Source organism: Contarinia nasturtii, unplaced genomic scaffold (assembly GCF_009176525.2).
Source record: "Contarinia nasturtii isolate CC-2019 unplaced genomic scaffold, AAFC_CNas_1.1 Cnas_scaffold_1182, whole genome shotgun sequence".
Taxonomy (NCBI): domain Eukaryota; kingdom Metazoa; phylum Arthropoda; class Insecta; order Diptera; family Cecidomyiidae; genus Contarinia; species Contarinia nasturtii.
In genome coordinates this window covers 514,683-527,487 of record NW_022198526.1, presented here as the reverse complement: position 1 = coordinate 527,487, position 12,805 = coordinate 514,683, and the positions used below count along the sequence as shown (strand labels likewise).

Sequence of the window (12,805 nt, the reverse complement as noted above, 5' to 3'; positions counted from 1 at the left end):
TTTTTCGAGAAGTAGTTTTTATTCTACCCCATTCATATATATATATCCAAACACATGTGTATATGAACTGTTATCATTCAATGCATTCATACCTCATCCGATAGCTTCCGTTTTTTTCTACTTTCGTCAATATTCCAGTCTTTCGTTGTTGAAAATCCCAAGTGAGATACACCGAGAAGATAAATATGCATTATTATGTTTGTTGTTTGGCCGTGTATGTGCGTGCGCCTTTCACCCATATCAGATGACTTTCTTTGTGTGCTCAATCGTCTATAAGTTTTTCTATTATTAAAGTTTTTCGAACTACAAAATATATACCATAGACGATGTGAGTGAGTGAGCATAAGTTTTCCTTCCGATTCCCACAACGGTGTACCGATCATACGGTGTATTGTCTACATTCGCTCATTTTATTACAGTATTCTAGATTGTTTGGCCGAAGAGCCGATAAAAAAATGTCTTGGATGGAAACACATTTTATATGAAGAGAGTGATTTGGTGTATGAAACTGATGGTGATAAACAAACACAATAATAATAATAACTCCTTGTTTTGGTGTTTTGAAATGGTGATTCAACCGTTGATTCATGTATCGTTCCGAGAAAACCAACTACCTGCGTAATCAAGAGTCGCCAAACAAACACATGTTTCCCAACATAAAAACCGATTTCGATTAAAATTCATTCGTTTGGCGCTACATGCACACACAAACCGAAGGCGATTAGAACAGACGAATATATTCCATTCTGTCAATAACTCAGTCGTTTATTTTTCATTCAGCCTTTAGCTGTTTTGTACTGTATACTTTTTTTAAAATTGATTCACATATTTTTCTAAATAATATGTTCAACGAATAATAGTTTTTCGAAATGGAGCCCAATATAAATGCGATTAACGAGTGTAGAAAAAACTGTATAAAATGACACTACTAAGCGCACATATTTTATGACATCAATTAAAGTCAGTGGAATAACATCGAAAGAATAACAAAACCAAAATTGTTTTAATTATATTATTCGCATGGTTGTGTTCGCTTCGCACACTCAGCTCGGCTCCGATTCGATCGCAATCATCTGATAAATTAAATGCATTCTCTCACCCTATTTAGTGCACTCAGCACATTATTAGTTTCGTATTGACACAACGACACAGTGTGAAGACGGTATGTAAACGTTCACTTTACTTGTGCTGTGCATGTATCTTTGAACTGGGAAATTTCCCTTTCGATATGCGTGTAAGAAAATAAATGGCACTATATTTGCGATTCGATTTTTATTAGAATTGAAAGCCCTCTCGTAGCCACATGACAAAGAAAAATATAATTTCAACTCTTCGAAAATGTTTGTTTCCTCCATTCACTCAATTACAATTACAAAAGTAAAAACGCAAAATTTTATCGATCAAACGGATTTTCTTCTTCTTCCCGGCATTTTATTTTTGCTCGGCCAAATATCACTGCTAAATAAGCCATTGAATATTTTGTTTGGCAAAATTATAAGCATGCATACATTTCGACGTAATTTCGTCGTCAATTTTCCCTCGATAAATTCAAACAAGACGATAATTTTAAAAGCATTTTACTCGATATTGATTTTCTTGAGCATTTCATTTGATGCGTAGCATGTTTCAGCTGGCGTCACTGAGTGTGTGCGGAGCGAGCTGAACTACTTTTTATGTTGGTCGCTCTTTTATTTTTGTGTATCGTTTTATTACTATATTTTCAACGTAAATTATTGATATTAAACAAAAAGAGAATGAAGACGCTAGACGTTGAATTGCTTGCCTGTTTGCTTACAGCGTATGAAATGAGAATGTGCCGTGCATGCTATTTCAAAATGTGTTCTTTCACCTTTCGCATTTTTTTTTGTTCGTATTCGATTGGCTGTGGTTGTTGGTGTATTCGTTGTGCGCATTTCGCTTGGCATGTACGTTGTTTTCAATGTTATATTCTCCTCATGCCATTTCTTTTTCGGGCAGAAACAACTGTTTTAGTTTTATGTTTTGTGGCCGCGCTATGTCTAATTGCATATCTATTTAATGTCCTTATGCACCTGTATTATTCATATCGAAACGCCGCTATACCACGCGCGTGTGTTAAACTTAATCATTATATGCCTGGTAGACATTGAAATTTGATTTGTATGTTTTACGCCAGACATTATTATTACCCAGTATTTTTTTTGTTCCTTTGAATTTGAATACCTTTCGTTCTCTCTCTCCATGAGATATAAGAATTCAATTATGTATATGCCTAATAATGGTTATTTTACGTTTTATATATTATTTTAGTTTTTTGGCGATTTTCCTGTTCGGTTTCTCTTTTTTCTATACATATACCAATATTTTACTTCTTGCGCTGTTTTTTTATCCAATTTATAAAATCAAAATGATTTTGATTTATGGCCATATATTTTTTCCGTTTGACTGCAATTCCGGGGTGTTTATATTTTATTTTATTATTTTGTAGATTTATTTCATCGTTCATAAATTATTCGGTTGTTATTTAGTGTTGAAATATGCCATTTTAGTAGTGTTTAGGCGTATGAAGTGTTCTTAGATTCAAATACAATTATCTTAATGCATTGATCTATCATTATCACCCCCTCTCACTTCCCTCACAAATATACACACACTTACACCGTTGAACATCAAACAATTTCATAACCAAAAACTGTGTAATATTTGCAGGTGCCTCAGTAAATACTGATATTGGACCCGATTCAGAAGCACAAATTGCACCACACCACGACGATTATGAAGATAAAGAATATGATCATGAAACGGACGAACGACATGCGGAAACTCAACACACGGAAAAAAATGAAAAAACACAACCACAACAGCAGCAACAACAGAGAAATGGCAACGAACAAAAGACCAACACACCAGTTTAACTCCTCATTCACATAAATTCTTGCGTCTTTTTTTTGTTCGGGAAGAAAAAAGAAAACATTCGAAGTAAATCAAGCTCACTAGTTTAACAAATGATAAAAACAACTAAAACAACAATTAGACGAATGAAGAAGCAACATACAAAAAAAACTAAACACAAAAAAAGGATGATAACATTTTAAAAGCAAACGCTGACGACAGTTATGCATTGAGAGTAGTGTTTGGAAGCAATGAAGCAAAACAAAGAAAATGCGTCCGCATTATTATCAACCGAGACTTGTATGTAAATGTAATTGGCGTCGTGATAAAGAATTCCATAACAGTGCATTGTTGGGCGAAAGTAAAATAGAAATGAAAAGTTAAAAAACGGTTATGATATTTGCCGTTTCATGTTCAAACTTTTATTGCCAACCTAAATCATCAACGAGTGTACTGTTATAGTGTTTTCTTTATGAAAAAAAACTTAATTGTAGCCCGCCGAGTTGTTATCGAGCGCCTTATTTGACACAATCTTAATTTGATCAGTGACACTTAATTTGAATCACAGCATGATTTGTTTCCCATCTCTTTTCAATGTTCATAACACGATCTTCAACAAAATAGAACTATTAATCGCACATTCTTTTTTCCCATGAAAATACCGGAAACCAAACGAGTGCAAAATGTCGCCGTGACTAAATAATAATAAACTGTCATTAAAAATTCGCTTTTCATTGCGTGCCGCATACTTTGTCGTTGGCTTTCGTTCGTTGCTTGCATTTGAAAGACATTCCGTGTGTCATCTGATTTTAGTTGTTGCTTTTAGCGAAAAAAAATATATAAATTGTGTATGCTATTATACAAAAAAAATGTGTATGCTCTTATAAAAATTCGCATACTAATCTCATCTTAAAACAGAAAAAAAACGGAACTCTTTGAAAAAGATGTCGTTAGCCCAATTTTCTTTTAATCTACCCTCTTATTTTCTCGTATTTTTTACCATTTAGAAACGAATTTCTTTGTAAGACTAAAAGTATCGCTCACGTGACGCCAAATTAAAGCCGAATAAAATTATTCGCAGGTCTTCTCGTTCGACATTCGAAACTTACACAAAGCCTGCGGCCAATACCGGTCAACGCTGCTTTAATAAACATTTTCAGTTAGAAATTAAGTCAACCAAATTTTTTTTTCGTAACGAAAGAGAGACAGAGAGGTAGAAAAAACCGAAAATAAAGAATTGTTTGTTCAAAGAAAAATTAAATAAAAAAAATATTCAAAGAGAGATTCCGTCCTAATGTTAAATTCAAGTCTTTCTGCCAATCATGCCTTCCGAGAGATCGCGTCTAATCGGCCGTGATTACATTCACTTTTCCATGCTTAACACAATCACACGCTCACACCAACTCACACCAATTTTATAATAACACATATGTGTTTTTACTTCCTTTTCTACGCTTTTGCAAAACTCACGCTTTTTTATTCATCCAATTTCAAACAAAAAGAACGAATAGCCCATTTCAAACAGCAGATAAAAATCAAAGTAATCAAAATTAAACGCAAATAACACCGCTAACACCATACTTTCTTCTTCTTTTGTTCGTTCTGTTTTATATTGGATCACTTTTCCCCGCTTTAGATCATTTTTAAAATGTGTAAACTTCCGACAGAGGAAGACAAGAAATGAAAATAAAAACATACAAAAATCTTCATTTAATATATTTAATTAGTGTTAAACGCAACGGTATTGAGTTAAATATATCAAGTTTGTATTTTAAAACCATTGCCATTAATAAATAGTAAACTCAAAAAGAAAAGAAAAAAAAAATTGAAGCAAAGAAAAACCATTCAATGATTTTACATACAAAATGTGGAATGGATTTGAAATAAGCGCAGTAGAGTCGGTTAGATGTAGGATTTAGAGTTAGTAATTTAAAAAGGAGATACAACAGAGAAATAAATAAAATAATACAAATATAAAATTGAAAAAGAGAGAAAAAAATACACATACATTCATAAATACATAGATTGCAGAATAAAAGCGAATTGAAAGAAACAAATAAAAAAACCAACTTATGTATTTTACATTAAACAATTTTAATTTCTTAACCGTAAGATATAATTTATAAATTATAATAATAAAACAAGAATTGAAAAGTTGAAGAAAAATAAGTAAATCCACAAAAGAAACAAAAATGAGAAAGAGATCGAAACATATAGATAGTGAAAGATAGAGAAAAATTTTGAAACTTTTATAAATGCCAAACAAAATGGTTATATTCAAAATCCGGTTCATTTTTCGCTCAATGTGTTCCACAATTTTTGATGAAACAAAAACGAAACAACCAATTGAAATTTTCGCAATCGCGCCAGATTTTTTCTTCTCTTAATTCACCGTAATACCACTAGCTTAGTTGTAATTGAAAAACAAACGCATTCAAAGACAATTCATAAGTTTCAAATCTCCATTCTCAATTCAAATTATTTTTGTACATGTCGTGGATAGAAATCCATCTCTGTGTCAAATTTGAGGAAAACAAAAAACGTTTCAATAAAAACCAACAAAGTTTTTTTAAAAAGTCGATAAATAAATTCCGTGTTTTTTCTCAAATCATCAACCGTCATTAGACAATAAAAAAGTGAGTGAATAGGTCGCACGTGATGTTAATCAATGGGTTGATTGTGCGCAATCAAATACAAAAAAGTACTTATCAATTGATCGTTCTTGTTTTAGATGCACAATTGCCGTACAAAAGCGAGTGACACATTCTTTCAAGACTAGTGTAACCTTCAGACATCTTCCGTAATGCACAAAAATAAATACATTCAATTTTAGCCTTTTGTTTGTATATACATTTGTTGAATGTTTGTTGCCTTCAGCCCATAATTGGTTATTTTCAATTTTTCACGCTCACACACAAAAACAATGAAGCTGTAATTATAATTCATTGTACAATTTTTCAATTGAAGACTACAAATACATTTATTACACCATGCAAACATTTATTATTTGGAGAATAACACTGGCAAACATCGAACTTTTTGCAATCGCTTGGAGAGGTAAGACGTGCCAATTTGGTCGGTCCAAGGAGCATTATTCAATTTGGATGAAAAGACAGAAAAAGGTCGAATCACGGGTATTTGTTTCGTTCAATTTCTTCATTTCAATTAGAAAATTTGGAGAATGAATAAAATTGCATGAACCGAAAATTAATGCAAAATACACGTTTTTCCAATCATCTAAACCGAAAAAAATTGGATTGATATGCAAATCATCAACACTGAAATGAAACGTCGACTAACGGCTCAGTCCAAATTATCACACACACATACACACGCGCATACATACACCAAACACACCTTTTGCATGTTTCGACATCTACCAATTAACACCGTATCATTCAAATGTATAGTTGTTGTCTATCTTGATTTTTTCCATCAATTTCTAATGTATATAGATTGAAATCGGGCGTTTTGCCATTACGGTGATACAACCAAAGCGTATCGATGTCCATTCATCACAAAATAGCTTCAATGTATAAATTGAATATACAAAGAGAAGAAAAAAAAAACTCACAAAAACGGAAAAAATGCCCTGAAAATAAAATATGAATAAATCATTGTTTATATTGCACGGTTTCATACACGATAAAGTCAGAGTGCGCAAGAGATTCTGATCCATTTCCCGTAACTATCAACTCTATGCTGCTATTAGTTCTATTAATAATAATATTCTATATGCGAAAAAAATGCTCGATATATTAGTTAAGCGCGCCTTTTTTGTATGTAGACATATTTGAATTATTTATTTATTTTGTTTCAATTTATTATGATTTTTGTGTTTGATTTTATTTATCGGCATTTTATCGTGTTGTGTCAATCATAAAAACACACATAGAAACCGCATGCTTAGAAATGTAACAGCTGTCGGTGCCATAATGTACCGAACATAAGAGGCGCCGAAAAATTTCACTCACTGAGAGTGAAACCATTAATCATTTTCAGCGAGATCGATCGATCGACCGATTGATCTCGAATCAAAACGATGTTAATATCCGCATAAACATAATGAATTCACAAATGGTTTTCGTTCACAAAAATCTTTCACAAAATGTTTAAATGCCAACGAAATTCACGAAGCGATCTAATGAATGAGCGCACCGTGGAATAATGAACAATTGTGTTCAATTTTCTATTTGTGTTCAATTTCAGGCCGAAGTGACGAAAACCCAGTCGCAGGTGAAACGTAAGTATATTTCTGTACTTGAAAACAAAACAAAAGCCCATTGACTTTCTTATAAACTCGATTCACACACGCACACACAATGGATAACATGTTTTTTTTGATAAATAAAACCTAAATAGCAATTGACAAAGTCAATGGCACGTCTTATCAACAATTATGCTGAATGCGTAATTTTTTTTCTTTGTTTCTTCTACCTTTGGTTATTCATACGGAAATGTATTTGCTTTTGTGCGAAAATAATGCAAAACACAGAAGTGACACAGAAAGTCATAACGATGTGAACAAGAACGGGGGAAAACACAATTTGATGATTCGTTTGAATGGCTTATTCAAAAAACAAACCAACAAACCGGAAGCACCACAACAAAATGATGACATCGAAGACGGTCAATTATCACATGACGACGATGATAATGCCGCGCCAAGCGAGTCAACCATTGTAATGGAGGACGAACCACAAAAAAAGGTAAGAACAAGGCGCTCGAAGCAGAATTGATTGCTTATCGAGAAATAAGTAGGGTTATTTTTCCATTACTATTGTTCATTTGGACAAAGAATGACCTTTCTTTTATTCCGATTGTCTCAGGATGAAAAAAATTTAGTCTATGCTGAATTGGTATTGAAACAGTCTTCCGATGAGGGTGATGCCAAAATACCGAAAAATACCACAGAATATGCGGAAATAATCTATAAGCCAACTGTTGATAAAGAAAAAAATGATCCGAAATAAAATGTCAATTACATTGATTGTGCCTTACATCGAGAACACATTACAAATATGACAGACATACAAACAAAATATGTTTATGTAAATCACAAGTCATCCATATATATATACTTCTTAAGCGAAAAACGCACACATGTTCTGTAACGCACAATTCACACGCATTCAATTTCATCATCAAATGGCAGCATCGGCAGCATCGGCATATTTTGTAATTTTCGTGCACATCATTCTTTGATCGGGTTGAGTGAAGACAAATAGATATTATTTCGTAAACGCAACAAGTTTCTTTTTCCCTAGCTAAACACATATATTGCAACGTTTGCATCGGTCTACTGCGTGCAACATTCACTTAAAAACGCCTTGAACTTTAGAGAACGCAATTTGAAGACGATAATTAAGCATAAGATAAACCAAACATTAAGAAGACGACGATGAAGACGAACTAGAGGACAATCTGTCAAATATGCGTACAAATAGAAAATATTTTATCTGAAGTATGAGACATTTAATCGTATATTTGTAAATGTAAAATTCCATTTTAAAGCGATTTTTTTTGTTTATTTGTATCTGTTTCTGTTCATTCTTTGTTCGTTTTTATCAATTTTAATTATAAATGTCAAGCATAACATCGTTAAGAATAGGAGAGAAATGAAAACACGAAATAATATGTGCCGTACAATCGAGTCAATTTTTTTAAATGTTAATTAAAGTATGATCGAACATAGTTCATGTTGTTACTTGTTAGACGAACAATGCGAGTAAAGAAAAAAATAAACAAATTTTTATTCGCTTCTTGTGATACGAAAGTGCAGCACAAAGTAAGACACAGAAAACGAATAAAGCAACCATATTGTATATTATGTATAAGTTATTCAGTTTAGTTTCTTTTTAGTGTGTACGCTAAGTACGTGTGTGCGTACATGCTGACAAATAGATGAAATAGATTTGAATGAGCCAATGAGTAAAACAATGTCACACTAAATTAACCAAGTCAAAATGTGTAATAATATGACTTCAATTTCCCTATTGCCCATTGCGCGCGCATTCTCTTCTCAATACGAACGAGTGTGCACAAAACGATTGAACCAGCTTCACGTTTAGTTATTAGTATATTGTTTCAGCGATTTTTTTTATTATGTCTCTTATTCGTTCTTTGTCATTGTCGTTTCGGTTCTATTCCAATAAAAATTTTAAATGCTTTCATTATCATAGATTAAGTTTCATTTATGTTGTGGCATGTACTAATTCTATCGATTGTAGCACGCACACCGAGTGTAATAAAACAAGTAAGAAGAAGAAAAAATCCATTGAAGAACGACGATGATGACGGAATCATTCAGCTACTTAAATTGGGTCAAAATCTTTTGAATCAAATTAGAAATTGTACACGTTTAACGATCGCGCATGACTCGCTCGTTCATGCTTCGCTCTCTTTTCATATACATCATAATTGCGTAGTTCAAGTCATCGGTGACATTGCACTCAATGCAATGGCATGACAAATTTTTATTCTCTTTCTCATTCTCTTCATAGATGCATGGAATAGTTTTTGTGCGTATATGTTCGTGCCTTTTTAATTAATTTCATTGTAAAGCGATGCGTGTTGTAATTGTAAGTACTAACAGCTTCAGTTTTTTTTAAATCAGTTTTACTCATTACCAAACTGCATTTAAATGAACACTCATACATAAAAATGCCACAAATCAAGTGAGCGTCATACAATTCTCGGAACCGAATACACTCAGTTCCGATTAGGGATACAATCGATACAGTATATGCTATTATAAACATTTCACATTTTCACACAATAAACACATGTTCAATAACAGATTAGTTTTGTATTATTTTCGATTCGACAAAGCTTTTTTTGATGCGCTCATTTGTTAGAGAACATTGTTGAACAAAACTGTTTTCATAATTTTCATTTGATTTCACTGTTAAATGTTTATGCGCAGTTAGGCTAAGTGTTCGTTTGTTTTGGTTTCGTATTTATGATTTATGACTTTCCTAAGTGAACTCTTTCACTTCAAACACTTCCCATTCACTTGAAGATTTTGTTTGTGTGCTTGTGCTTGTGCTTGTGCTGGTACTCTAGCGCATGTAACAAGTACCATATTTCACAAGAGCACACAATTTCTGCATACAATCTAGCAACGAGTTTTTCTGCTTTGACTTGATCGTTTTTTTTCGACATTTCCATAAAAATACTTTCGCTGTTGAAATGTAGCAAAAAAGTATGGTAAAATTACATGATATAAATTTTGACAGTCGAATTATCGCCGTTGTGATTCATTGTTGAAGCAATCCCGGAAATTAATGTTTCTCGCAATGAAAGCGAAATGTTGATGATTTGCTTTTTATCTATTTTACATTCATTTTTTGCCATTTTGTTCTATCATCGATTAAACAATTTGAGTAAAAAATAAAAATATGGTCCAAACAAGATATAATATATAAAAAGGGCGTGAATACATGTAAGTAGATTCTGTTTTTATTGATAAACAAACGAATTTCAATACATTGACCAATGAGACCGAGGATAACATCAACAAAACAAAACATAATTATATTTACAAAAGTATCAAATTCGAAAATGAATTTTTCGTCAATTCCTTTAATGGTTTGATATTATCACTTTCAATCTAAAAATTAACAAAAATGATTAGCAAACAATATATCTTTTGTTCGGGATTTTATTTTCTTAGATTTTGTGTCATCATATAAACTAAGACAAGACTTTTAGAAACTACACTGAAGTCTTCACACTTTTCGCAGTAGGTATTGTTCGATTACTTTACGATCAAGTCACTCGGATTGTATTTTATAAAACATAATAATATATATGCATCACAAAGTTAACGTGAAAGACTTTCGCTCACTAATATTTTGTTTTATGAACATTTTTTATACATTATTTATACATTTTTCACGAACAATCCATGAATATTGATGACTATTAAAAATACGATTGAATAGACAAAATGCAGATTGATGTTCAGAATATATTCTGTTTTTAGATCATTTTAATCCGATTTTTCTTTCCCCTTTACCTTAAAATCTTTTCTTGAAAATGATCTTATCCCATGATGAACTTTATCACGAAGATCTTGAGTTTTATTGTGATGAATTCCCTTGCTATTATCATATTTCGAATAATCGATCGAACGAAGAGTTATCAAAGAGTTCCCTTTGAGGAAAGAATTTTGCGAACATCGTTATAGCTGAAAAATTAATTCCAAATGATTTATTGAAAGAATACATGTCAAACTCAACCTACCGCATACCACCGTCAACTTTAAAGTCAAGTTCATCAGCTACACTATTTGAATGTGTAGATGTGAATATGGTTGACGTTACTTTTATGTCAAATGCCTCACAAATTGCTTCTCTACTCCTTAGAAGCTCCGTATCAATGCCAAAAGTCTCATAGTCAGGATCAACGGCAAGACCACAACTATTTAAATATTCGTCTATTTTATAATGGCCATAAGTATCAAAATTATAAATAATGTCCATAAAATCCTTTAATTTTTCTATTTTCTCAGTTTCAACCTTAAAATAATAAGATGGTCAATATCAAACATTCGTTCACAGTATCCAAAGTCTGTTTAATCATCTTACATCGTCAAGCAATTTATACATCACATCGTTTTTTCGTTCTACTGCCAATATATCTATGGCGACAATTTTATTTGATGCACCACCGACATCTTTTGCTTGAGAGTCAGTTTCCATTGCTGTTTGATATAATTAACTGCTGTTGGATCAGACCATATCGCTGTCGAAATTCACAATTTTTCTTATTTTCGAAAATGTTGTATGGGAGATACACTTATTTTGTATTGAAATTTATTCAAACTTTCGGTATATTATTTTTTGCAGAAAAAACATTCTGTGCAAAGTTTCATGTCATTACAACATCAAACAGGCAATATCATCAAACTTCAATACAAAATTCCAAACTTTTTTTGATTTTTTCATGAAAAAAGTGTCGAAAATTATTTGTATTGCAAAATTAACGCCATATTCGGCCAAAAAACCCCCGGTGGACCATTTTTATCAGTTTAGATGTGATGTTTTAAGTATTCAACCGCTTTGGAGACGGCGTATTAATGCCTCTATATTTTTAATTTACGATCTCTTATTGGGTAAAATAGTGTCGCGTTCGCTTAGAGATAAGATTGTATACACAAGACAGCAATATAACGTAAACCAAAGAAATTTGAGGAATACAGAACTTATTAGAGTACGAATGTTTACAGCTGAATATGCACATAGTCAACCATTTTACGTGGCGTGTAGGAATTTTAATTTAATAAGAGAAACATTTTTGGAATCGGCATCGAGACACATTTTTAGAAATAGTATTGTTGAATTGGACAATTTGTAATTTAATATTCGGTAAAATAGACTAAGAAAAATTGTGTTATGAATAGTAATATACAATGGACACAGTCGATATCTGCTGCTCCGAAGTCGAAAAGACTGGCGGCTGGTATTCGATCGGGTAGTGTTTCATTGCAAATGATATTGTAAATAATTGTGATAAAATCAGTCTGTGATCAGACGGTGAATAAATTAATAACAGATTGATTTCGACATTTCATTCTCAAAAAAACAGTTGATTCAATGGCTCTTCATTCGCTGCGATATGGATCAACAAATGAAGAGCTTAGTATGTTATTATTAATTGGTTCAACATTAATTAAATATTATTTTCAAAGTTATTACCAAATTTCATAGAGATCTGGAGCGATGCACAATCTGTGAATCTGTATCTCAAGTACCAATGGTATTTGCATCTGCAACAAGAAAAAGCTCGTGGCATGTTTCAGAAAAAATGAAATAACTGGGATAACTGTTTTGAATGTTGTACGAAAAGATGATGTAATTTACGATTTACTCGAGAAAAAACAGCAAAAAGTGAGAAAATATTTTACAACTAAGGTAAGATATTAAATATC

At 32.3% G+C, this 12,805-nt stretch overlaps 2 protein-coding genes across 3 annotated transcripts in view; one reads left to right on the top strand and one right to left on the bottom strand.

Moving 5' to 3' along the window:
* The window catches only part of LOC116344724 (fasciclin-3), a 29,438-nt gene extending 20,386 nt beyond the window's left edge, over window positions 1-9,052 (top strand). The window contains exons 7-9 of one of the 2 annotated variants that reach the window (XM_031773402.1): window positions 7,081-7,114; window positions 7,367-7,580; window positions 7,701-9,052. In XM_031773402.1, coding sequence (XP_031629262.1) covers window positions 7,081-7,114; window positions 7,367-7,580; window positions 7,701-7,844 — 392 coding nt within the window. In that variant the 3' untranslated portion in view covers window positions 7,845-9,052. Of the gene's footprint in view, window positions 1-2,688; window positions 4,859-7,080; window positions 7,115-7,366; window positions 7,581-7,700 lie in introns of those variants that run through there. The other variant, XM_031773404.1, reaches the window with a different exon arrangement.
* A 1,480-nt stretch (window positions 9,053-10,532) lies between these two features.
* LOC116344866 lies at window positions 10,533-11,500 on the bottom strand. The gene is made up of 3 exons (XM_031773681.1): window positions 11,463-11,500; window positions 11,119-11,393; window positions 10,533-11,062 (listed from the first exon to the last, which is right to left on the bottom strand). Exons 1-3 carry the CDS (start codon window positions 11,481-11,483, stop codon window positions 11,017-11,019), a joined length of 342 nt encoding a protein of 113 aa, XP_031629541.1. The 5' UTR covers window positions 11,484-11,500; the 3' UTR covers window positions 10,533-11,016.
* Between the last annotated feature and the right edge of the window lie 1,305 nt (window positions 11,501-12,805).